Genomic DNA, 27,453 nt, shown 5'->3' with positions numbered 1-27,453 from the left:
CTGCCATGTCGCTTTAGCTTCTGTCACTCAGCAGCGCGCTAGTGTGTGAGTAAGGAGCCGGTGGTTTGCGCATGCGCGGTCCTGCCGCTCCCTCCCGGTTTCTGCTGCGCTGAACTACTTAGTCCCCCTTTTCATAAAGACACAAAATCAAGATTTAAAAAAAAATAGAGCATCTCTCTGACACATGCAGCATGGCGGCTATATTTGGAAAGATTCTTATCGGGATCTACGTGGAAATCAAAAGAAGCGACGGTAAGTCCTGGTCTGCTTTAGTTGTCCGGGTTGAATGAAGATGCAGTAGATTAGCTCCATCATCTTTGTTGCCGAGTAACCCCCCGGCCTTTAACGCGCACCGCCCGGGTTAGCATGCAGCAAGCTAGCGAGGTAACCAAAAGCGGCTAAAAATCACAGCCGAGCGCTAATAACTGCTAGCTTTATGGCAGGAAGGATTTGAGATAGCGCTTATGCTAGGCACAGTGTGCAGCTCGTCATGGGCTTTTCCTGCCAACCTGCATCTCATTCAGCGTGGTTAGCATGGTGGCTGAAAACGCCCAAACACACACACACACACACACATATACACACATATATCCACACACACGCACGCGCACGCGCGCGCACCTAGAGCACAGCAACAAATGGCTCAATAAGCAGCCTGATCAGGACAATGACATTGTTTCTAAAAAGGTGTGTGTTTTACAGTGTACTCTTGAATGCTAACAGGAACAGGAGCATCAGTTACTAACATCAGGACACTGCTGCAGGTTTACAGGTTTAAACATCACATTAAACATAGCTCATTAGCACAAGGTGTGTGTGACTCATCTCTGTTCAGCAAAACAGGAAGTTTTTACAGGACTGGCCTTCAAACTCTAGGTTTATTACATGATTTTTGTATATATGTGTGTATGTGTGTGTGTGTGTGTGTGTGTGTTAAGACCTGCCAAAAGTCCCCACAAGGTAAAATTGTCAGATATTCCTATCATTGTGGGCAGAAGCGTAACTACAGGGCAGGTATTCGCCTGGGGCCCCACATTCTGAGAGGCCCCTGTAGTCTGATCATTTAAATAATCAGAAATCATGTTTTTATATCTTTGTGGCGACCAAATGTCCCCCAAAATCAGAGGATTCTATACGAACCTGGATTCTATAGGGGCACCAGGGAAAATAAATGCATGGGGCCCTTCTGACAGATTTTTGTTCTTATGTCTGGATGCTATCCAGAGATATAATTATACAATGTACATTTAAAAGTAGTCAAAACACATCTAGCAGAACATAAATCTTTTTTTTTTACAGGTTCAAATACAGTGAACAAGCAAAATGTCTTCAACTATTTAAAGTACACTGTCACCTTAAAAACATCACTTACGAGCCTTAGCTAAAGCGAATGCTGCATTATTTTAAGATGAAAATTTCTGATTATTTAAATGATCAGCCCTCAGGGGCCTCTCAGATAGGAGAGGAATGATAGGAATATCACAATTTTACCTTTTGGGGACTTTTGGCTGGTCTTAATGAGGAAAAGCACTAAAAAAAACCTCTCGAAGCTTTTATTTCAAAAACTGAAAGAGCCAAAATGTATCCTTTTGGTTGCTGAGGTTAAGGTTAGGGTTAGATTTAGATGTAGATACAGCAGTAATTAGCTGCATTAATAATTATGTTAATGGAAGGTCCTGACAAGTAAGACAAACCTGTGTGTGTGTGTGTGTGTGTGGGGTGATTAATAGGTGCAGAAATAAACGTCTATTTTGGTGAAAGCACTTGGTTAAGTACAAAAATTTGCCCTTCCTTTTACCGCATGTCCAATGGAAAATCCAGCTAAGAGAATCCGTCATGCACTTATGACTTTTCCAGGGTTTTCTTATTTATCACACATTTCCAGATGTTATCTGTTTCAGTTTCTCATCACATTTTTTTTTCTTTTTAACCAAGAATGTCCTGCTGAACTTTCTGAGCTCGCGTATTAATCGTAATGGTGTATCGAGATCCAATTATTTCCCTTTCTGTTTACTATGTTCTGTTTATATTAAAATCTATTTGAATCATTTTGCATTAACCAGCTTCCGGCTCATCAAAGTATTTGCATTCCTTTTCACTTTTTGAGAACTCGCTTCATGACAGCAGAGTCAGGTTGAATTCTGATTTCTAAAGAAGCACAAGAACAGATCTTCTATACCTCTGTTATTCAAAGTGACACGCCTTCTTCAGATTTTCCCATTTCTTTTACTGTTCAAAAGGAAGTAGATTGATTCAGGTCACGTTGCTTATTAAGGTTGTGACAATACCATAATTTTACTTTCAATAAAAAAATTATTAGTACAGACCCTGAAAAAAATTTGTCGGACATTCATCACACTCATTTAGTATTTCTATAATCTCACTTAAGCTTGTAGAGATTTTCCCAAGAAGACTAAAAGCTGTAATTGCTGCCATGGTGCTTCTACAAAGCACTGAATAAAGGATCTGAATACTTATCTAAATGAGCGATTTCAGTTTTTAATTTTTAATACATTTCCAAAACAATTTCAAAGAACTTGTTTTTGCTTTGTCTTTTTTTTATTGTGTAGCTTGATGGCCAAAAATTAAATGCAATCCCTTTAATCTACATCACAATAAAATGTGCAGAAACCGAAGCGCCTACTTTCCGGACCCACTATATGTACCTTACAATCGACACGTGTAACATCCTTGCACTTATGACACAGTGCATACACACACACACACAGTGTCTACAGGCATAATGCAACGTCAACATAATGCGAATGCTAAAAGTACTGAACTTTATAGTATATAATTACTAGCCGCATTGTACCATTGGAAAAAATACTAAACACTTTTGGTAACAAACTACAGAAGCGGTGCATGAGGTTTTGTTAATATTTAAGCAAATGCAAATAAATAATGAAAGTCTGTGAAATTACCAACATTGAATTATAGCCGTAATCTTCTTTGGGATGTTCTACTGCGTTGCAGATAACCGTGAGAAAATTAATATGCATGCATGTAATTGCTGAGTAAGCACGTAAAGTACATAAGCATATGTTCTATACGACTGCTTTTGACTTGAATTTAAAAGACAGATGTGAACAGATGCTGTTTGTTTTAAGCCAGCTTTACACTGTATGAGTTTCAGCCAGATTTTGGTGAGGCAGATGAAAATCGCACATTATGAAATAATTCTTTGGTCACGAGTTGTGATCGGTTGTCTTAAAACGCATGAAGTGACATGCTCATTGTTGACAGATTTAGCGCAATGTTTGGCACTGTCAGAAAATTTTATTTAAAATTTTATTCGGTGTGTGACAGTGCTGTCTTAAAGCCACTGGATGGATAGGAGGATGGCTTAGGATGACGCAGAACTCATGGGACAGCTACAAATACGTTAGTGATGATGGTGAAACATTAATGAAGTATGTTAATGGACATATACAAATATTGTTAATACTTCAAGCTCTGACTGAAGAATGTTTTTTGTTTATGTAGCCATTTTCTGCAGAATCGCACTGATGGATGCTGTAAGCTGTACATAGTAATTTTCTTTAATCGCAGGACTATCATTAGAGGATCTTCACTGTATAATCTGACATGGAGAACATGTTATCGCACAGACTGTTACAGAATTCAGCCAAAATTTAGTTGGGATCGTTTCATATAGTGTGACAAGTAATAATCTTAAAAGACCGCTGAAATTGCATGCTCTCTGCATAAGGATGTAGAATCAGCGCCAATTTCAAGAGCCTTGGTTATTATAAATACATTTTCTGCTATACATCATCTGCTGATTATACACACTGACTAGCCCAAGTGAAAAAGAGCTGGCAAAAATGCTCCCAGTTCCGGTAGGACACCACTTCCCAAATCTAAACAGCTAAACAAAGTGAACTTTGCCATTCCAGATGTTTTACCAGCCTAGTGACTTTGGGTCCCATCAGCTTTTGGTGGCTTGAGGAACATATCTTACATGTTAGTGCTGTTGATCACACACTCTCCACTAACCTTTACAGATTATACAATAAAATCTGAATGAAGGTCATTCTTGCTTATGTTGCCATTAGTGATACCACAGATGTTATGAACTACACTCGATAATGTCACGAAAAGCTTTTTCCATTTGCTTGAATTATAAAATTTTATATTGGAGAAGGTTAAATTACTATAATCCTTTCAACACGTACACTATTTCCCAGTTTTCCTCAATCCTTTCACTTCCACTGCAGTGTTTAGTCATTTATTGTCGTTTTTTCTGAAACAGCATGGTTGTTGTTGTTACTACATAGTACATTGTGAAGAATTTTGAATGAGAGTTTGGCTTTAGGTTTGTATTCAAGAGTGTTTTATTTTCCGAACTGCTTTTTTCCCCCGACGCTAAAGCATTAAGTTACGAGTGTCACGATTCTGAATTTTTGGCAGATGATCAATTGTTATAAACAACAGCGATTCACGATTAAAACCTCTTTTGACCTTATGCCACTTTTTATAGTATACTAATAACACAAGTGTAATTATAGACAGATACAGCCATTTATTTAGCCAACAATGAACAGTTTGCCTGCTAGACTGTAAATAAATCGCATACGGGAAGACAAAGCACAAATAATAACCTAATTATATAAAATCTATGATTGAACACAGAAATAAATTACCAGACAAAAATAAAAAACATCTACAACATGTTTTAGGAAGATTGGCCTAAGTTCAAGTCCACTAAATATTATTGTGTACAAAACTTATATACACTATATGGTCAAAAGTTTGTGAACACCTGACCATCACACCCATATATGCTTTCCAGATTTAGTTCCCCTTTGCTGTTATAATAAGCTCCACTCTTCTGGGAAGGCTTTCCACTAGAATTTGCAGTGCGGCTGTGGCAATTTGTGTCCATTCAGTCACGAGAGCATTAGTGAGGTCAGGCACTAATGTCTGATGTCGAGTGAGGAGGCCTGGTGTGCATTTGCCATTCCAGTATATCCCAAAGGTGTTCAGTGGGGTTGAGGTCAGGGCTCTGTGCAGTCCACTTGAGATCTTCCACTCCAGCCTTGGCAAACCATATCTCCATAGACCTCAGTTGCACAGGGGCATTGCCATGCTGGAACAGGTTTAGTTTCAATGAAGGGAAATTGTAATGCTACTGTATACAAAGACATTCTATACAATTGTGTGCTTCCAACACCGTAGCAATAGTTTGGCGAAGAATCACATACTTTTGGCCATATAGTGTAGTTAAATAATTCAAGGATTTTAACTGCGAATATTGATTAGTAATTAAGTAATATCGTTATTGAATATTAAATATGGCTGTGTGTATAATTTAGTGATTAATCAAGATCAAGTCAAGTAATTTGGACATGCGGAATGATTAAAAGGTTTGATGCCGCTTCTCGTTGCAGGACGAATACACCAGGCCATGGTCACGTCGCTTAATGAAGACAATGAAAGCGTCACTGTGGAGTGGATTGAAAACGGGGACACAAAAGGCAAAGAGGTACAGCCTTGTGTTGTTTTTATAAAGCGCAGGACTGTTTATTGTAAGAGTTACAGATAAGGATGGCTCCTGCACTAAATGTCTTGGATCATAAAAGTCACAGTTGTGTTCAACATGAAGAATTAAAACTTTTTTTTTTTGTCTTCCTGCATTGACGCATTCTCTTCTCGCAGATGTAGTGTTGATCCGTTGGGTTAGGGAGAGATTCATTCCAAAGCAGTTTGATGTCACTGCCATGTCTTATAGGAAGAAGCCACACAGTCAGTGCAGAGTCTATAAAATACAGATACACTGATATTTTTTGAATTTGCTGTGTGTTTTATTAAGGAGTAGCTGTGGAGCTGCAATGTAATTGTTCCGATTGTGGATGATATTTAACCCATTGGTTTGTTTGGCCTGGATAGATTGACCTGGAGAGCATTTTCGCGCTAAATCCAGACCTTGCGCCTGATGAAGAGATCGCACAAAGTCCAGAGACCCCGCCTCCTCCTGTGTCAAGTTCTGTTAAAGTTAACAAGATCCCCACAAATAAGGTTTGTTCCCAGCTTGTGCTGCTTTTTAAGATGTATCCATTTTTATGAACAGAAATCTGCATAACATTTACTTTAATGCAAGGAAAATACTCTAAGTAAAGATTAAAAACGTGCCAGCGTCATGCTGTTATATAAAAAAATCACCCCAAAATTGAGTATTTTCTTATAACAGGATGTCCTGAAGTGTCTTTTCGGGATGGAGGAAGTAGTGGTTTGTAGTTTCTTGGTAACATGACAAGCTGCATATTTAATAATCAATATTCTCAGTTAAAGGCTGTTACAAATAGTTCAAGGCCTTTAACTGAGAATATTGATTATTAAATATGCAGCTTGTCATTTACCAAGAAATTACAAAACACTAGGGACACAGGAAAGTCTTCAGGTTGGAGGAAGTAGCGTTTTGTAATTTGTAAACGTTGTGTAGTTGCTAACATGACTGGGGACTCCTTCCAAAAATGTTAAATAAGCGTCTCTTAACAGAAAACGTCTCCATATCAATGATTACGTGTGTTTTTTAATCAGTTTATGTGGCACGTCAACCGTACAAATCCCTGTAAATGAACTGTTACTATAGAAATGATAGCATATTCATATTAATCAATGAGAGCATTGATATAAACCTGTGATTTGCCTAATGTCAGAGCTATGCTATTATAGACAATTAATCTTCTGGCTAATTCAGCAGTACTGTTTTGTATTAAGACAATTTGCCTTAATGCATGGAAAGATATTTTTGCCTGCTTTCACATGTACTGCCCTGCTCGTGATACTATACTGGAGCATGAGCGATGATTCTGAATTTCTGAATTAGCTTCTTAATCCTTTGCCTTTTTCTGTAGAATCGCCGCACGGTAGCACCACCTAAGAATGAAACACCTGCGAGGGATAACCGAGGTAAGCTGCTCTAGGACGGAGAATCAAAGCAGCCACGCTAGGTTTTATTAACATCTAGAACATTTCATCACATTTTAGACCCAAAGTGTTCACTCTACCTTTACCGGTTGTGCTTAGCATCATCTTTATTATATTTATAAAAGAAGTAGTGTGCTGCAGTATTGTCTCTGAAAGCCAGCAGATGGTCTTTCATGAATAGCAGTGCTCATTAATTTAGGCACCCAGTCATTAACATGGATCAGATGATCCCCAAAAAAGTGTGCAAGGCATTCAGTTATTCCATATATAAGCTAGAAAAGACCCAGATTCAACACAGTTATAGTGTGTGTTAAGTCTTGTGAATAAACTCCAATGGTGTAGCAGCCAAAAAAATCTTTTTATGCATGTACATGAGAACAGTATTCGAAAGAATGATGCAGATGAACGGGAGGATAGATCTTGGATTACGAGTAAACAGATCGTTTTAGTTATTAACTAGCTACTTGAGCAGTCAGGAGAAATAGAAAGGATTATCGTAATAATGCTTGGTGTAAATGAGTACATGGGCTCCTGTGTTGCTCCCTGTGCTGAAGTCTGTTGCACCGGCGTGTTTGTGTTTGTCTTGCTAGTCATAGGTACGACGAGAGCACGGCCCAGCCAACAGATGGAACAAGCTCCTAGTGCTCCAGCTCCTCCTCCCATCCAGCACCAGACGCTGCAGCAGCAGCAGAACGGTACAGAAACACGGCACAGCAGGATGTTGAGTAGCGAAGGAAGAGCGCTGCATGATCAGAGTAAAGCAGTCTGCCTGAAATACGGTCGCTGATTTTAACAGCTTGATGGCGATTCTGAAAAAGGAATCCAGAGGATCTTAGTGCAACCCTTGATGCTGGGATAATTGGCTCCTTTCCCTTTCTCACATCAGCACATATTCTGTTAAAACACCTAGGCTGATATTTTAGAAATAATAATCAGACTCCGCTTAGCTGATGCAGGCCCTAATCCTGAGGCTCACTTGCAAATCAGTTGGTTGAAAAGAGTTTTATTTTCTTGTATCACCCCTAAATTAATAATAATATTAACACCAGTGAAATGTAATCATGTGCAGAGTTTTCACATTCAGCTGGTTGACAAGGCATCAGTCAGTGTACTTACCGGGAAAAGAACCAGTCATATTTCATTACATTCCTTATTGACTGTAAAGACCTTGAATGTGGCGATTATTTTTCTTACCTCACTCCTGAATTTTGAAAGAATATAATGCAGTAATAAATCTAAATATGGCTTTAGAGCAAATCTGAAAATCAAACTAGATTATCAAATGCAAAAAAAATAAATAAAATAATAATAATAATAAGATAATTGAATTGGGTTGAATTCGCTGAATGGGGCTCTTTATACCAAGTTCTGCATCCTCTTGTACGAATAGCTCGTCCCATAAAATGTGGGGAAAAATGTACTCGAAAATCTTCTTTAACTGTGCGATAATGTCTCCATGTCAGATAAAATGATGTTTTGCCACTGCCACTACCGTATTTCTAGCTATCCAGTATGTTTCAAGTCATCCTATGCCGTCCTCCTATTGGTGGCTTTTGGATGAGCATTTTAGCAGCGGTCACACACACATTTTATTCAAAAAACTTTGTCCTTGGCTGTCTTTGATTGCAGTGGCACTAGATCATGCCACATTATGTGCTCTACGACCGCCGATCTTGAGCAAAGAATTTTTTTTTATGATGTGTGATTAAAAACATCAGTATGAATGTCAAATATGCACACACGAGCTCAAAGTGCACAAAGTAATAAAGTACTGTATAGTACAAGTCAACAGAGTGAACGAAAAAAACCTTAGCATGGAAGATTATTACATGCGTTCTGATATCTCAGAGCCTTGAAGGAAGTTTGTCATTCAGTCTATGTGCTGCTTTTTGCTCTTTGTTCCCTGTTTTTATTCTAAACTATCTGTTTAAAAAGGCAAAAATTCACAGTACAGGTACAGCAGCTCTCAATTATAATGTTGTTTGTGATCTCTCAAGTGGTAGAGTGTATCATCTCCACAAAAGACTTAACACTGTGGAATGAAGAGCTTTCCAAAGCTTGAACAAGAGCTGCTGTTTAGATGTAAAACAAACACAGCATTTAGAGTTGGTTTCTAGTCGCTGCTTAGATGTTACGTCTTGTCACCATTGTTCGTGAGCAGTCGGCTCCGGCTAACGTAATTACTTCATTTCACTGCGGCACGTCACGTACAGCTTCATTAATTAACGTTAGCAAAGTGAGGATGATTATGACACAGCTTTAAAATGCCGTAATGACAACTGTTTGGATTTTGTTCCTGGTTGAAATTATATTTAGTTTGCGTGTGTGTGTGTGTGTGTGTTCAGCTCGCAGGAAGTCAAACTGTGTGAAGGAGGTGGAGAAGCTGCAGGAGAAGAGGGAGAGGAGGCGCATGCAGCAGCAGGAGCTCAGGGAGAAGAGAGCACAGGTACAGGCTTACAGCTCATCAGAGATGAGGTTAATAATCCTGAACATGGTTCGGAACTGATGAAACATCACAAAAAGTCTGATGTAATAATGTACGGCGTGCTAATATTTAAGTTCGTTAATACAGAGCCTGTGTAGGCATAATCTTTATCCACGCCTGATAAAATTTCTAATGTAGCACATTGTGTTTACAACCTGGACAAAAAAAGTCACCAAATGACGTGATGAATTTCTGTCCTTGCATCTCAAGAAAAAAAATATTATTAAAATCTGGCTAGTCTTTTTTTTTTCTTTTTTTCTTAGTTATATTTATAAGAGAAGTGAGCATTACTACAAGAGAATTATACGATGGATTTGTGTCAAATTTGATTTTGCTCGGTCTCATGATTTGTCCATCGGGTTCCACATACACTACATGGCCACTACTTTGTGGACAACTGACCAGACCCTTATCTGCTTATTGAACATCCCGTTTAAGATTTAGTCCCCTTTATGCTGTTCCGGGAAGGCTTCCAGAAGTTTTTGGAGCGTGGCTGTGGGGATTTGTGCTCATTCAGCCACAAGAGTATTAGTGAGGTCAGGCACTGATGTTTGACGGTGGGATTAAGAAGCATGCTCTGTAGTTACAGCACCAAGGTGTGTTGCACCACTATGAAGCATTTAAACATACATAATAAATGAAAACTTTTCTTTTACAGAAGTCAGTAGAAAAATGAGAGTTTTGTTTTCTTTCTCTGGCTGTTAAACTCACTTGTCCAGTGAGCAACTACAAATAGCGTGGACATGAAATCTGCTTGTCTCAGGCTACTGATTTGTCTACCCCTGCCTACATACATTGTCAGGGACCAGGTTCATTGTTGGGGTTTGCTGTCAAATGTTAAAAATTCTCATTCCATTTTCTAATTAAATGTATATAAATGTAAGAAAAATTGGCCAAAAAAAAAGATTAGCACCTTACACACACACATCTATCTATCTATCTATCTATATATATATATATATATATATATATATATTTGCAGTACTGTCCAAAAGTCTTAGGCACCCTATTTTTTTTTTTAGTACAAACTTTGTTATAGAGTTTTATTTTATGACTTCTACATTTAGCACAAAAACATTTTAGATTTCCAAACATTCATTTTCCAGCACAAAGTTAAATGTTACAGAAAACTGTTTGTATGTCAGTAAAGAAAGCAGCGTATTACATAAGAGACACTTTGCAGACAAAAATACATAATGAAGGCTGCTGGGTTTTGCTGCGAAAATAAGAAGCAAGTGAGACAGTCAAAGTCTCCAGAAGAACTGTGGCTGCTTCTGCAAGATGCTCAGTAACACTTACAGCTCACTTCCTTATAAAACTGCACTAATTGTACCAGAGACTACTATTTATTTTAAAGCAAAGGATCGTCACACCAAATATTGACTTTGTTTCATTTATTACTGTTTACTGCTCTTTATAGATTTTTTTTTTTTAAATGAAGAAACATTTAGTTTCATTATTTTTGAAGGCATCTTTGCTCTACAGCACTTCTTTGCATGTGCCTAAGACTTTTGCACAGTACTGTCTGTATTTATATTTATATATATATATATATATGTATATCGTTTAAAAAATATGTGTAAAGATGGCATTAAAGTCTTTTTAGACAAGAATTAGTAATTAGTTTTATTTTCCACACAGGATATCGATGCATCAACCCCTAATTATGAAATTATGTGCATGATCCGGGACTTCAGAGCCAGTCTGGACTACAGGCCACTGACTACTGCTGATCTGGTAATAATGTCAGGCTTTCACTGTTTTATTTATTATAGAGTACTGTAAAATAACAATTTTATACCGTGTAATTGTGGACTGTGTTTTAAATGATCTTTTTTTCCAGATTGAAGAGCACAGGATATGTGTGTGTGTTAGGGCACGGCCACTGAACAAAAAAGGTAAAAAGCGAATATTTTAAATATTGTAAACTCACTGACTGTATGAATGGTGTGATGTCTCCTTTTTTACGAGAGTTCCAACGGTAATCACTGGTACATTGTAAATGTGTCACAGAGATGAGCTTGAAGGACTTGGATGTCATCACCATCCCGAGTAAAGATGTCGTCATGGTCCACGAACCCAAGCAAAAAGTGGATTTAACGAGATACCTCGAGAACCAGACGTTTCGCTTTGATTATGCCTTCGATGATACTGCCACCAATGAAATGGTTTACAGGTCAGACACTAAAGAGTGGAGGACAGATGAAAATTCTAGAAAAGTGTAGTTACTGCAAGAGCTTTTCTGGATCTTTCAGGTTTACTGCCCGGCCGCTTGTAGAGACCATATTTGAGAGGGGGATGGCTACATGCTTTGCATACGGACAAACGGGAAGCGGTAAAACTCATGTAGGTGTTACTGTCAATAACACACCAGAGGAGCTGGAACAGATTTTCTTCCTGGAACAGATTTTCTCCAAAGCCCATTAACCCAGTCTCAACATTCTAATCTATTTCTCTCTGTTCCAGACAATGGGTGGAGATTTTTCTGGGAAAAATCAGGATTGCTCCAAAGGGATCTACGCACTGGCAGGTATATATCAGAACTTTGGCTTAGAGTAGTAACTCACGGTTTGGGGGAAAAAAAAAAAAAAACTTATTTTCTTTGCAGCACGGGACGTTTTTCTAATGCTAAAGAAGCCAAACTACAAGAAGTTAGACCTCCAAGTTTATGCCACCTTCTTTGAAATTTACAGTGGAAAGGCAAGTTGGACCTCTTAGTTCATTTAAAGTCATTTTTTGGTACATTTTATAAAGGCCAAAGCATGATCTGACCTTGGAGGAGTTTTGAATCATGATTCTGTGTGTGTGTGTACAGGTGTTTGACCTGCTGAACAGGAAGGCGAAGCTGCGAGTTCTAGAGGACGGCAAGCAGCAGGTGCAGGTCGTAGGACTGCAGGAACGAGAGGTTCATTGCACCGAGGACGTCCTCAAACTCATAGAAATGGGCAACAGTTGCAGGTGATAACCTTCCCAACTGAGAACGGCAGATCAACTTTAGAGAGAGAAGAACAGTGGAATTCATGATTCGATTAAATTTTGATTCAGGGTGATGACTTTATATGCATATTGATTTGGATTTTTTTTTTATTTCTGTAATCTACATTATCCTTTTATCCAGCATAAGAATTGAAGATTAATGAAAAACACTAGGACTGATGTATTAGTGTTTATTTTTTAAGCAGAAATGTTTGGAAGTGTTGACATTTAAATTATGGATCATGCTGCAGTCAAGAACAGATTACTGTTCCCATTCATAGACAATATATAAGGAATAAAGCATGATGTGTTGTGCTGTTAGAGGAAAATAATCAACAACAGGGTGGTGTGATGATAGCACCTTCCAAAGTGTTTTATTTCTCTTATACCACTGGAATTTACCAACAGTTACAATTTTTAATTCATGAATGAGTGAATGAATGACACATTTACTTTTTAACCATTTACAGTTGCATTTAATGTTGTGGAACAGTCTCTCTTGAAGTTAATAAGACAAAAAAAAAAAAAAACCCAAAGCACAAAAACCTCGGTCCTGAAGACTCTCCTGTTTGTTATATTTATTATCAAGTTTAGATTAAATCTGTTACTATAGAAACGCCGATGTTTTTGAGTGAGCCTATTAATGCTGAAATATATATCACCTGCAGTGTTGATAATTAGAATTTGGGTCCTAATTTAGTCTGTTCTGTGCTTCTTTCTGCAGGACTTCTGGACAGACCTCAGCCAACGCACACTCCTCTCGCAGCCATGCTGTTTTCCAGATCATTCTGCGGAGGAGAGGCAAAATGCACGGCAAATTCTCCCTCATAGACTTGGCGGGTAATGAGCGTGGGGCGGACACGTCCAGCGCCGACCGCCAGACTCGCCTCGAAGGGGCAGAGATCAATAAAAGTTTACTGGCTCTGAAGGTTGGCTTACTTTCTCTCTCACGCACACACATTTTATCTTTTATAGAATTTACCTCAGTATTTTATGTGTGCTAACAGAATGAACTTTGTGCTTGGTAGGAGTGCATCAGAGCCTTGGGTCGCAACAAGCCTCACACTCCGTTCCGAGCCAGTAAGCTCACGCAGGTTCTGCGAGACTCCTTTATTGGCGAGAACTCCCGAACGTGCATGGTGAGATGGTCAGCAACTCTAATCGTGTGTCACTGTAGTTTACCCAGAGTGCATTTTAACCACCAGTTTATGTCTTCTGTTGACGGATTTATTCCTGTGTGTAGTATAGGGGTCCAGCTCTAGCCATAAAGAAGATCCTGTTTACCAAAATATTAACATTATTTGCATTATTATTATTATTATGTGAATATGTGCAAGATTGTGATTTGTGAATTGATACAATAATTGAAGTAATTCATTTTTGCCAAATGGTAGCCTTTCTTCATAATAATGTGGTAGCTGAAACTATCACAATGCCAATGCCAATATGAATTTGTGAGTAATGTGTGAGCTTGGCTTTTAACTTGACACTGTGCTCAATTATAGCACAAAGGCATCTGGATTTTAAAAAAAATAATAATAATGCATTCTCTTGTACAGAGCTCCTTTTTAATCAGCTTCTCATTCTTCAGAAATACAGTGTGCACTATTGTTGTAATCCACTTCCCAACAAGAACCCACTGGTGTAAGTTAGTGCAATGACTAAAGGATTGTTAGATAGGGATGATAATGTAAATCTGTCCTGTCTGCAGATTGCCACTATCTCTCCTGGCATGGCTTCTTGTGAAAACACCTTGAATACACTGAGATACGCCAACAGGTTGGTGCAACCTGTTTTTTCAATCCCTATTTGTAACATTACTTCTTTAGAGGTGTATACTGAAATGTTTTATATGCAAGTCTTTTTATGCATATGGACAATTGTCTGAGCCACAATTGTTGTAAAATTGGCTGGGGTTAAAGGTGCATTCGCACCTTTAGCAAGATGAAGTACAACCCACCTCCCTTTCCCAGCCATGTACACAAAGCAACATTCCCAGGATCTGTGATGTCAATTAGAGTTAGCATTACCAAGTACTGTCATATCATCAATATAAGGCAATGAGGCAAACTTTTTTTATGGGTATTGCCATGTACTAGTAATAAATGTAATTTTTTTTGGAAGTACAGCATGTTTTTTCGCTGACAGTAAAAGTATCTGGCTGTGCCGAGTGCTAACTGGATTCCGAACAGACTGAGATGATGGGTGTAGGGGGTGTCGATAAAAACACTGACAGGAGGCCTACGTAAACAGAGACAAGCATTCCGGCCCTAGCCGCAGTTCTCCAAATGGATTTTACTTTTCATGGATGGTTAGTTGGTTGTTAGGGCAATTTATTATACGCAAAGCACACAACCGAGTGTTAGAACTCTACTGAGAATTTAAGTGTTGATTATTCCAACTATTTCTTTTCTACACTTTTGGACTTTATGCTGTCATACTGTTTAAGGACATCTCTAGACAAGGCATCTGCCAATACTGGTTTCATATCGTACTGTAATTTTAAACATTACTGTGTGTTACCTGGACTTCTTTTATCCTTGGTGGCAATGCATGCAGGATTTACAATGATCATACACAGCCAAAATATTTTGAATATGTGGCATTTTTACATTTTACCTACTATTGGAAATGAAATAAGGAATACAAGTATGCTATCAAATACATAAATCTTTGTATCCAGGGACTTATTAATTGTCTACCACTTACATATTCCATTGTGGTGCAATACTAGTGCTTTATTAAAGGCAAGTGCGGTTATTATAAGACTAGATTTATATATTATCAGCGGGAACAGATATATGTTGTGTACTGCAAGTGCCAAGTTAGAGTGATCCAGATCAGCCTTTTGCAGTTAGATCTAGAACATTTCACAGTTCACTTCTGTTTGTGTCTAACTTGGATTTTTCCTAATTCTACAATGTTAAACTGTTCATGTGACTCTTGTAGTCACTCATTATCTACAGTTCCAAATTAAATCAGTGATGAAGTGAAGATAGTGAAGTGTCCATGTTAATACTGTGCATGTTGAATAACCAGTTATCGGCACGTCTACAGTGTCAAGTCTCACTGTCTCGTCTCTGTCTGTCCCTCTGTCAGAGTGAAGGAGTTTGGGATAAGCCCCTCAGACATCCCCTTCTCTCAGGGGGGAAGCGGCCGCTCTGAACTCTCTCCTACCTACGAGTACGATGACTTTGCTTCCTCACCCAGCAGGTCTTCTTCTTTTCGCAACGTCACGCTTCTTTAAACGCTCCTCCGCCAACTCGCTTTCTGTTCACATCAACTATGTTTAATGAGTTGCTTTCATTTCAGTGTGGAGATGCTTTTTTTTTAATGAACCTGTTGATTTAATGTTATCAGCCCCATTTTCTCTCACCAGTCTGTGTTGTAGTCCTGCATCTGGGCATGTCTGACCATTTTAGTTCAAATCCTGGTGTTTCTCATGCTTGAGCTTTTTGTTGCTAATGCAAACATCATCATAACCTTTTGAATAACTGAGTGAATAACTGAGGGTCAGAGGTCATGATGGTCCTCTTCATATGGTTTGCTTCATTACCTTCCCATGAATAATGTCATGAACATCTTGGTCTTTTAAATATATGGAGTTGTGTGTGGATTTGTGTGTGTAGAGTAAAGGAGCTTACTGTCGACCCGGGTGCGGTGATGGAAGGCAGAACAGGAGGCCATCAAGTGAGCCAGCTGGACGTGCTGGAGCCGCAGTGGGGGGTGGGCAGCTCTCCTCAGAGAGACGATCTCAAACTGCTGTGTGAACAGAATGTAAGAAAAACGCTGGGCGGGGCATTGAGACCACCTCTGTATAAATGAACATCTGTTCAGATTCCCTGCAGATAAACACACACCATGTAGTGTTCCTAATGCTTAGTGTTCCCAGATACACCATGACCCTAACCTAAGCACTTATACACACAGTAGTGGTGGACCAATATGGAAAATAAACACAATATGGAAAATACACAGCATAATAACCAAATCAATAACACAGTATTTGCTTACAATTTCACATTTGTGTAGAATCTGGCTGAATTCAGACAAAAAAGATGAAGAATTGGGTTTTGGCCACAATTGGGTTTTGCCAATAATATACTATTTCTACTTCAAGAAAGCCCATTTTTTTTAAATATACTTTCTAATCGTCTAGCCTAGGCTATCTTCATGCAAAGATCATGTTGGGTAAGGAGTCAGTAAAAAAATAAATAAATAAATAAAAATACAAAAAGCACCTTTAAATGCCATATATCACTGCAGTAGCAGTTTTTATTGTTCTAAATCTATATTTATTTTATTGTAAATTATTGTATGATAAAGGAAACTGCTGAATATTTTTCCAAACAGGCTTGTTTTATATTTTATAAAATATATATAAAAAGCTCGTACGACATTTTAAAGGATGTTTCATCGAGACATTTCAGATTTCCTTATCATGTTCTATCTTCACATCTAATATACACATGATTTATATACACATGCAACACACACACACAGACATTTATCAATTAACATTTACTATCAGCTAAATGCCTTTGGTAAAAGTACTTTCAGGCTTTTAATGATGAAATAGGAAACATGCGAATGGAGGATGTACTGAGTGTATAATTAGAGTGAGTGTATATGAATAAAGTCTGTGTGTGTGTGTGTGTGTAGGAGGAAGAGGTCTCTCCTCAGCTTTTCACCTTCCATGAGGCCGTGTCTCAGCTGGTGGAGATGGAGGAGCAGGTTCTGGAGGACCACAGAGCTGTGTTTCAGGTACAGCATTAGTATTTCCAGTGTTCCCATCATCCCCTTCATCTGCAAGGTTCCTTCAGCTCAGAAATATGAACAGATAGAATAACCCCTCTTCTCAGATCAGATCAGATCACTAATTGCATATGGATGTTGTATCCCTCTTTGTATTCCACTGCAGGAGTCTATACGCTGGCTGGAAGATGAGAAGGTGCTTATAGAGATGACGGAGGAAGTGGACTATGACGTCGACTCGTACGCAACACAGCTCGAGCAAATTTTGGATCAAAAGATTGAAATCTTAACAGAGCTCAGAGGTAAATAAATATTGGATCGTGCATAATGATCTTTGTAACTTAGTCCTGAGCTCCAGCTGTTTTTCGAGTTAGGTCTTTGGCTTCTTAGATAAACAGCTAAACTGTGTAAATGAAGGAGCACCGAGTTTTACTATAAAGGGTTAACCTGAACTGCGCTTCTTACATCTTGACACTAGTGAGCTTTAACCTGTTTTTCCTGAACATCTTGTTTAGATGATTAGTTTCTTTCGTTGTTGTGATGCGAGGTCGTTGTTCTGACAAGAGAAGCTCAGTAGCAGCCCTGTTTCAACATACAGGAACATATAAATGTCTATAAATGCCTAATGGAGACTTAAAAGTCTAAATCAGCCTGGAGAATAATGAAAATATCTGCACCAAAATGCAAGCTTCAGAGCAGATGTTGAGCCAAACTCAGTTTTAATCATTCACTCAACACTGTCCTCTGGGGTTTCTATTTCTCGATTCTGATTGGTCAGAAGGTGTCGCTGATTAATCTTCTGTAATCTGTGTTCGTTCTAATACATCGTTGTTTCTTTAGTAACAGCTCATTCACAGGGACTTGTATTACAGATACTCAACAGAAATTCATTTTAGAAAATGTATAATTATTAATACGAGCGTTTCTTGGGCATTTTAGGAAGGAGTCTCCAGTGTCAGCGCTTTGTAACAGTCAGAGGTAGAGCTGTAACTTTAGAGAGTCTTCAGGATAGAGGAATAAGCACTTTCCACTTTCTCGGTAGCATAGCAAGCTGTGTTTTTTGTCATATTAACTTCAAGAAAGAGAAAAAAGAGAGGCTGGTGAGGGAATGACTGGGTTTATAGCTGCTATAAGGTAAGTGATACAGGGAACTTACTTAACTTTGTTTCAATATTAAATGTAACTGTAAAGGGATAAGTAGTTTGTGTTGGGCCACTTTATGACGCACTTTACGATGTGATTGGACTCCTAGTTCTCCAAACGCCCAGAAATCACCTGTTAAAGCTGGATTTTTTTTTTTTTTGATAAAACATGATTTTTCTTTGTGTCATTCAGATTGAGTGTTTGTGTTTAAAACCTGCTTTAATTTGATTTGTTCAGATATTTTACATAAGCATGTTTGTGAAGTCCAAAGCGTCTTGTCGAATTTGATCTCCGTAAATTGTCCTTTTCCCTCCGAAACAGATAAAGTGAAGTCGTTCAGGTCTGCTCTTCAGGAGGAGGAGCAAGCCAGTAAGCAGATCAACCCCAAACGGCCACGAGCCCTCTAACGCTCGGCGCACGCTGATTACAGATCCAGCAGCTGAAAGAGGAAACTGCAGATCTCCAGGTTTTCAGCATTTCACCCTCATCTCTGTGTACATGAGTAACTTTCCACCGATTGTACGAATTCCTTTTCATTTCAAAGAGAGTTAAGAAGCACACTTTTACGCCTAATTGTATAGTATTAACATGAATTCCGGTTCTAACTAAAATGACTTTTATAATACCATACAATTGAACGCCACAATACGATGTAAAAGAGGTAGTGAAAAGAGATTTTGAATAATTGCATGCACACAGTGGCTCTGATCGTACTCGCGCATTCCCTTACATCTGCACTCACCTGTGTATAAACTACATTTTCACTGGATACGGCTGCTTTTAAAACATGTACTGACTCCTCAATTTATGTAACAGTGGCCCTTGATGTGAAGACCTCCAAAGATGAAAAAGAGAGCAAACTGCAGAACATCACATACTTTCCATAAAGTCAGTAATCATCTGCTTGAGTGAGCCACACTGCAGATGATGCAAATCGAAATCTCAGCTGTGTTCCAATGTTGGTTTTAAAACACCGCCCCACCTCGCCTTGCATATTAAGGGCTAGTTCAGTACCTTATTAGCTCGTTAAGTATGGGAGGGCTGAGTGATTGACAACATGCAACTGAATATGAATGCATTATTCGGAATGAACAGATAATGTTTAGTAAAAAAAGTCACTTTCATGCAGGCATGACTGAGCAGTCAGATATGAAGCTGGCGGGACAAAGAAAGACTAGTGATGCACCTACAGCGTTCATTCAGTCATCTTTAGTAACACCCTGGTCAGGGTCACAGTGGTTTAAATTTGGATACTAGTTTGTTTATATTCGGGAAAATGAACTCATTAGGAAATACTGCAGCACTGTTACGCAAAATGTTACGCACTGGAGTGATGTAGCTGAGGCTGAGGAACTGTAAGAGTCCGAATTAACCCCTCCATGCTACCAATGCTGCCATTTCTACATGTCTTTTTCCCAGTATTTCCAGAGGAAATATTGATAGAGTTCATATTTAATCCATATTTAATAAATTTAACAAAAACCCAGCCCTTCCAGTTTAGGCCACACTCACTTCAGCTATAAATTTCTGTTTCCTTTTCTACACAGTGAAAAAAAAAAAAAAAATTTTAAAAAATATATGCAGGTTCTATGTAGCCAGCTATACATGACATGCTCTCATTAGCAAGCACAATTTTTATCATGTTTTTGGCTCGTCATTGCAATGATTTGATATTAGGCCAGCGTGACTGTATCTAGTTTAGAGTAAATTGTTTTTCTGTACACTCTGCCTCTTTTCCTTTGAGTGCACACTTCTGAGGGCAAATCAACGAAGGTGTGTTAAAAAAAAAAAAAAAAAAGTATTGGAATGAAGGACTATCACTACGGTCAGGTTGTAGACATTAGCCTAATCACCGCTCATGTTCACACTGATGTAACACACCTGAGACTAAATACCGACGCACAAACAGATTAAAAATCATGACTGACATCATAACATTGTCGCTTAGGCAATAAAGAGAATTAGGGAAGTATTTGTGTTGGTGGTTGAGACTTGAAGACAGGAAATGGAATAAAGCATTGTTATAGTCAGCATCTTAAATGTGTAAACAGAGGAGTATGAAGTGGGCATTCCAATTGCAGCTGTTACTGTACTTCAGTGTTTTTTTGTTTTTTTTTGTGTGTGTGTTTTTGTAGCCACTAAATTTATATGCACTGAGTCTAATGTGTGATTGCTGCTGTCCTTTACAGTCAGTCATGTCGTGCTGAGTTCAGCTTGTTTCACTCACACACTACCTCTGCGTGAGGTGATGCGGCACTCAAACAGCACTGCGTCTAGAGAATAGTTGAGCACAACTGAGTGAAAAACTAGACAGTGAAAATGAGACAAATCTGAATAAAATTAAGAAACGTAAATTCAATTTTTTTTTTTTTTTTAAACTTTCTCCCAATTTTCTCCCTAATTTGGTCTTGGCCAATTCCTATCCACCAATCAGCTCTCCTCTATCATACGACAGCTACCAACCAGGGAGGGTGACCAAGCTACCCACAAGCTACCAACCAGGGCGGTCAAGCATGCTTCCTCTGAGACACGCATCTTTTCAAACTGCTGCTCATGGGAGGCTTAACACACTCAGAGGAAAGTGCTATCTGCAATCATAAGCTCACAAACACCCATTATTAGATATTAGATAAAACAGTGGTTGGTTAAAGCAGAAAAGAACAACATTTTATCCAAACAACATTTCGAAGAAAACTAAGACTAATAACCACTACTAGGGGTTTCGATAACCCTAGCTGATATGGCTACATGTACACAAGCCACAGAGTACCGTATAGACTACGCCATTAAAAAACAATTACATCCCGCTTTTACAGTGTTAGCAGTAATTAAATGTAATGATTGCCCAGTAACAAGTCTGAAAATTTGACTACTTGCTCATTTGGAAACAGGGTGTCTGCATGTGTGAATGAGTAACATGTGCAAGCTGCATCACATCACACAGAGAGATCTTTATTCTCTTCCGTTAATCAATCATCTAAATATGTATTCCATTTGAAAGCTGTTTTTAAAAAGAATAATGAGAAACTCTTGATCCTGATGCAGCTTAAACTTTGTGGCATTGAGTGTGTATGTGAGAGCGCGCGCGCGTGTGTGTGTGTGTGAGTGAATGTACACATCTGATGTATTGCTGGCATAAAGAATAAAGAACCCCGTAATGACTGGATCTGTTGCTGTATGATTTCTCACACAACTCATTAGTAACTTGTCAAATCATACTGGCCTCGCTTCTCATCTTCAAGAAGAAGACAGATTGCTAGTGTTATAGATACACAGCTAAATATCTAGACATATTTTACGATTAATAATTAAAGCAAAGCAAAATGCAAAGTGTGTGCTGTGCAAATATCAAAAGGAGGAACTACAACATCATCTTACACTACAAGCCACCTAATAAAATCTCATTATGGTGTTTAAACAGTATCTTTAATATAGAGTGTGAGGGTAGGTGATCATTAAAAATGAGCAGTTCAGTTCTGCGAGCACTGAGCGTCGTGCTTCCTTTTGCTCTTACTCACCAGGAGTTACACTTTTCCCATGAATCAAGATGCAGTTCATGGCAGCTTGTGCTCATTTTTAATGATCAAGCTCCCCGATACCGCTCTGCACACTCAGGTTGGCCGTCCTCCTGCTCTCTATTAAACTCCAGAACATCTTAAACGTAAAACTGAGAACAATGAGTTCTTACAAGATTGCTTGCAACTCATAACAGCAACTAACAAACAAACAGAGCTAAATAAAATGCTCTATGATGGATTAATGCTAAGTAGGTTTACTTATTTCAGTATTAATGAATACCATAAAATGTACTCATACTCAGTCTGGGGGAAGAAAGAAAGAAAAAAAAAACAGCATTGATGCATCCCTAATAAACACAATTTAGAAATTTCACAGAGTAACGTGACTGTCTTCTCTACACTTATTAAAGATTACAGAAACATCATAGCTGTCCAACTGTATTTAATCCACAGTACATATAATAATACAGAATCGAGCACAAGTGGGTGAAAAAGAGCTGAGAAGTCATTCAGATCAAAACTGTTTACAGTGTTACAGTTTGTATGTAGAGCGGTTGGAAATACAGGGTTTTTTGAGAAATGGGATGGGACACCATCTGAACACTCGGCAAAGAAAAATGAGTTGAAATGCGAGTTTTCTTGGATAGTCGTTAAAAAAAAAATAAAATAAATACTCAAACGTTTAAAATTGCTGCCACGTCTTTGCTATAGTACAATGTGTATCAGCGGTACATTCTCTGATGCTTTTACAATATCACATTGTGCCATAAACTCAGAAATGTGTGCAAATGTGTGTTTTTTTTGTTTTTTTTAAATTACATGCTGATTGCCGTTTCTACACAGAGGACAGTGTATTCATAATAAGTTATTGAAAAATGGAACAATACACTCAAAACCTGACCCGGTGTTGTATATAAATCGGTAATATATAAATGATATATATATATATATTTATATATAATAGTGTAGCTGACATGCACCTAAGAATGAGGGCTCATATTTCTGAACAGGTAGGAGTGTTGGTCTGTGATAAAAATGAGAGAAATTAAATGTTAAATGTGTCCGCAATCGTTTAAAGTGATGAGTTACAGAAAATGGCTTGCTTTCCTGTGGTTCCCAGTAATATTTACCAATTTATATCTCTAAATGTTTTGGAGATAACATTGGATGGAGCACATCACTTGGTTGAATTAAAATGGGGGGAAAAAAAGGGCAAGGGTGGCAAAAAAATAAAAATAAATATACTAATTAAAAAAAAAAAAAAACAGCTCTTACAGATTGTAGAACTGTTTTCTGATTGCAACATGATTCGATTTTAAATTAAACATTTAAACAGCAATAACAAAACAGCAAATCTTAGCTTCTTAATCAGGACGTTGCTTCCAACAGAGATTTTGTCATTCACGGAGAAAAAGGTGGTGGACATTTCTGGACTTGTATATAAAACAAATCAACCACGAGTACATATTGCACATTTATTGGTCCAAAAAAAAAAAAAAAAAAACAAAACCTCTGCATTTTCTTGTGTGAAAGCTGCTTACTCGCACCCTCTGCTGGACAAATCCTCTGCTGGACAGATTTAAAACGCTATGTTGAAGGCATTATATTCTACACAGAAACACTTTTCTTTCGAGAACATTACTCTTGTGTCATGTTGCCATTTTACGCACACCGCCTTAAATCCTCCAAATAAAATACCTTCACAGAACAATTTCTTTCAAATTTGGTGAACCTTTCTAATTAAAAAAAAAAAAAAAAGACCACATATAACCTGCCACAGTTTAATAAAATAAATCTTTTACATCCTCCAGAAAATGTCTTTCATCTAATGGACATGTTAAGTATTTGATGAGTGATGAGTGTCGTATTTCCAGGTGTTTGTGTTCTAGGTTTGTGTGCCCGAGACTGATTGTCTGTGCGGTGGTGTCTTTTGTAGTCTTCTTGTACACAAACTGCACTGATGGCATTAATGGTGTTGGTCCTTAAAGAAACAATCTCAATTATATAACAAAGAAAAATTAAAGCAACCATGAACACGCTAAAATCTGACATTACTTTTGCGAATCTACATAAATAATTCCTGACCATACATTGCCTATATAGTAAAATGTACATCTTTACAATATCTACACGTCCGTTATTCCCACATGATCAGAAAACATTCTATATCTCCCCTGAACGATTATAAACAAGCGGCTGCTGCGTCCAAAAAACCTCCCAGCACTCGAATTCAAATATACAACTCCAGTAGGAACCTAATTAAATACAACACATCCTCTCATCCAGTGTCTGCCTGTTAACAAATACCAAAAAAATATCTTTATACAGTATTTGGCTACAACGTATCATGCCTTTGAATCTAAAAACAAAAGTAAAATCACAGCTTATGATTAAAAGAATATCCTGCAATAGTTCTATACATCTCACTTACATATGAACAGTAAGCTAGAGCACGGACGTTTAAAGGACTTCATGTTGACCTGAAATGATGTAAATCTTATAAACATTATACATGTGCCATCGAAGCTGAACTCACCAGATCTTTACAGCTCAAATATATACTCAGATCAAATACTCAGTAGTACATTACAAAGGAAATAACTGATAAAGCCTATTGTTTCGTTTGTCATTCCTATGATCGTTCTAATTTTGGCACATTTCTTAATCCTGACATTAGAGATAAATACTACCATTGTGCACACACTCACTCGAATCCTGTCATATATTAATAAGGATCATGCACTACACGATAACAATATGTAGCCACATGAGATGGTAACAAGGTTCTCCACTATCGACTTGTGCAAAAGGAACAATGAGGTTATACATTTACTACAGCTTCTGTAAAAGAAATGATTTTGGCCATCGGTTGTATCAAGTGTCGCCAGTTGTCCATATATTCTATGATTCTTCCAATAAATCAAAGCAATAAAGGTGCACAAATTGGCAAGAGACAACTAACTACCGCTTTGACTGTCTGGAGAAAATGGATTTCTCCAATATACACTTTGTAAATATGGATAGACACCAACTCCAGTCGCCTCATTCGGAGGAACGGAGCAGCGAAGTGGTTTTGCTCCAGAACCAGGGAGAAGAAAGGGTGTTTGAGGAAACGTGATAGCGTGGAGGCTCAGGAGGATTCGTACTTGGCTATCTATACATGGCATGCTGCACCAGAGAGATGAGAAAGAGTCTTCAGGAGCACTAGACACCCTAGTGATGTCCAAGAGGTATTGCAAGCAGATGGCCAGATAAAGGGATTGTTGCCAAATTACAGATTGAGTGTCAAAAAAAAAGGCCAACGTCCTCGCTTTCAGCCCCAGAGCAGCACTCGTCCCGTGTACGTTTAATGCTCGTGTGGTAATACACTATTAAGAAGTAAGGCCTCTGATGACCTGCGAGCCAAACACAAGATATAACACGGTGGGTCCTTATTGCCAAATGCTGCAGGACTTTTTGACGAGAACCTCCTCCACAAGAACATCTTAGTAAAAAGAGGAAGAAACTGGGGGCTAGCAGTTGGCAAAGAGGGGTTGAGTGTGGCTAACACAAGTGGCTTCTGGGATGGACCATGGCCAACTCGTCTGTACACTGCTGCCCTGAGCACGTGAGGAGGGAGGCACGTATTTACAGGTGGTAAATGTTGGTGGACATCATGATGACATGTTGGAGACTTCTTCCACTTTTCTGATGATGCAGGTTGAGATTGGGGAGTCGGAACTACCCAAGCATACAAGCAAACGGAGAGGCAAGGACCAGCGTTCCAAAACCTAGAGCGATGCATAAGGCATTAGATTTCTTGTTGGTGTGTTACCTCAGTGGAACAAAATCTTTTTCCCCAATGCCACTCTTGCTACATTAGAAAAGCTGTACCAGTCTCTCAATGAGTCCATTCCATTGTATCCCGTTTTCATTTTCATTCTTTCCCGATCCACCCTTCCTTTAAAATCCCATGGACCGGCACACTCCCAGTTATAGACGCCAATGTGATGGAGGGTTACTTGGGGCTCAGAGTGCCTCCCTCCATCTTCCCTGCACGCCCAAAGCAGCCTGCCGCAATGCTCATGCTCCTCTGTGCACGGTCGGCCCGCTCACGGTCAAACTCTGATTGGCTCTGAGCGCGCTCAGGACGGGCCCCATGGCCGGAGGACGTGGCCGAGGAGGAGGGGGCCGGCTGGGAGGAGATGGTGCGCAGCAGGTGGTTGCGTTTGCGCAGAAAGTCGCCACTGGCACCCAGACCAAAGCTTCCCTTACGCAGAGTCACACGTGTGCTGCCTGTCTTGGCCGGCCGAGAACGCTGACTGTACTCCAGATGCGACAAATGAGACGCATAACCGTCCGAGATGAACTGCAGTGGGCAAAGGACAAAGAGAAGAAACGTAAATGGAGAACACAGATCTAAGAGATGAAGTGCAGTAAGTAAATACTGTTACACTATACAGCCAAAAGTTTGCGGATACCTGACCATCATACACCCATAAGTGGTTCTTACCCAATCTGGTGCCACAAATTTGGAAGTACACAATTGGACATAATGATAGGTTACCATTACTGTAACCCCTGAAAGTTCTCTGAAATATGTCCATAACCCAACCTCTGTATAAGCATCCAATTGCCCTTGGACCAAGGAAGGCCCAGCCCTGACTGCAGACTTATGGCCATGCTCCTCCATCTCAGGGAGCGTATTCACTTCTTGTGCAGCTAGTTGGGTATGCCTGGTGGATCTCTCCACTGATGTTTTAGAGAACTGAGGTTACTGTAATAGTAAGCTATTGTTCTCTTTCATCATCTCATGTTTGAAATCCACCTACGGAAGATATAGACAACTCCCAACTCCTCATCACGCTCACAGTGAGACACGGTTATGCAGAGAAAGATGGTCCCCTCATAGAGGTGGTGCCCGTCACATCTTGTGTAATTATGACCCTATGCACACCTAGGCCAGAATGGGCTACTGGTGTACTGGTAACATCTAGCTAGTAGTACCTACCAAATGTATTAGAACAGACCCAGCTTGCAGCTGAACAAATCTCTTGCAATGAGAGCCACAAAATAAGGCCCAGGACATGGCCATACACCTGGTGGAGTGAGCCTTGAGGCCTGAGGGAGGCTGCAAGCTCTTTGAGCCATATTCCAGTGCTAGAATTTCCACCAGTCAGTGATCGCTGATCAGAAATAGGCTTACGAGTATGAGAGGAAAACCTGAGATATTCACCAACAACTTGGTGACTTTCTGTCAAGGTCGTAAACTATACCTATCCAGGAATTCATTTATTCTTTCATTTCCCTCAGTCTGTATTAATACATTTAACTAACTGACTAGCTGGATATACTAAATGTTGTTACATAAAGTAAGCTACCATTTTTAGCCTTTTTTAGTTAGGTTTCTGGGGACCCAAAATATGGGACTGGGGAAGCACACTGGCACTACTGAATTTATCATTTGTCCACCACTGATAAGGTCTTGTAGAAAATACAGTACGTTTGAGACGGAGCACTGCTAAGACACTAACTGGCAAGTGACACACTCAGACACCTGCTACTTCCAGCCATATAGAGACCTAATTGATGGGACCCATGCATTTTGGATAATGGCAACCACCAAAAGGAGTAAGCCATAATGCACTGAGGTTTGACCTCTCA

At 39.0% G+C, this 27,453-nt stretch overlaps 2 protein-coding genes across 16 annotated transcripts in view; one reads left to right on the top strand and one right to left on the bottom strand.

Annotated features, from left to right (window-relative positions):
* LOC113544902 (kinesin-like protein KIF2A) lies at window positions 1–21,458 on the top strand. 5 transcript variants are annotated; one of them, XR_004579841.2, is made up of 22 exons: window positions 1–252; window positions 5,394–5,488; window positions 5,893–6,021; window positions 6,861–6,915; window positions 7,524–7,628; window positions 9,279–9,379; window positions 11,060–11,155; window positions 11,262–11,316; window positions 11,432–11,594; window positions 11,674–11,764; window positions 11,885–11,948; window positions 12,027–12,118; window positions 12,234–12,376; window positions 13,119–13,323; window positions 13,423–13,533; window positions 14,106–14,173; window positions 15,494–15,607; window positions 16,024–16,171; window positions 17,057–17,158; window positions 17,316–17,451; window positions 18,614–18,758; window positions 19,109–21,458. XR_004579841.2 is itself a non-coding variant. In XM_026943968.3 (21 exons), the coding sequence occupies exons 1-21, from the start codon at window positions 192–194 to the stop codon at window positions 18,697–18,699; spliced, it is 2,190 nt and encodes a 729-aa protein (XP_026799769.1). In that variant the 5' UTR covers window positions 1–191; the 3' UTR covers window positions 18,700–21,458. The 5 variants fall into 5 exon arrangements, 4 of the variants coding, with proteins under 4 accessions (XP_026799769.1, XP_026799768.1, XP_026799770.1 ...); XM_026943968.3 differs by having other exon boundaries at window positions 15,494–15,577; window positions 18,614–21,458; XM_026943967.3 differs by having other exon boundaries at window positions 18,614–21,458.
* A 777-nt stretch (window positions 21,459–22,235) lies between these two features.
* LOC113544768 (membrane-associated phosphatidylinositol transfer protein 2) overlaps window positions 22,236–27,453 on the bottom strand; it is a 55,939-nt gene continuing 50,721 nt past the window's right edge. For all 11 annotated transcript variants that reach the window (XM_034312810.2, XM_034312814.2, XM_034312815.2 and 8 more), the window contains one exon: window positions 22,236–26,158. In XM_034312810.2, the coding sequence (XP_034168701.2) occupies window positions 25,808–26,158 (351 nt within the window). In that variant the 3' untranslated portion in view covers window positions 22,236–25,807. The remainder of the gene's footprint in view (window positions 26,159–27,453) is intronic.

This window comes from Pangasianodon hypophthalmus, chromosome 17 (assembly GCF_027358585.1).
Source record: "Pangasianodon hypophthalmus isolate fPanHyp1 chromosome 17, fPanHyp1.pri, whole genome shotgun sequence".
Taxonomy (NCBI): Eukaryota; Metazoa; Chordata; class Actinopteri; order Siluriformes; family Pangasiidae; genus Pangasianodon; species Pangasianodon hypophthalmus.
This window is presented reverse-complemented; position numbering and strand designations above follow the sequence as displayed.

What these genes read in the sequence shown, in the direction of transcription:
- LOC113544902 (XM_026943967.3), top strand. Translation starts at nt 192, where the DNA reads ATGGCGGCTATATTTGGAAAGATTCTTATCGGGATCTACGTGGAAATC. An exon ending in ACCTGCGAGGGATAACCGAG is followed by an intron (nt 6,916 to 7,523) that starts GTAAGCTGCTCT and finishes TTGTCTTGCTAG; the next exon opens with TCATAGGTACGACGAGAGCA. An exon ending in GAAATGGGCAACAGTTGCAG is followed by an intron (nt 12,377 to 13,118) that starts GTGATAACCTTC and finishes TTCTTTCTGCAG; the next exon opens with GACTTCTGGACAGACCTCAG.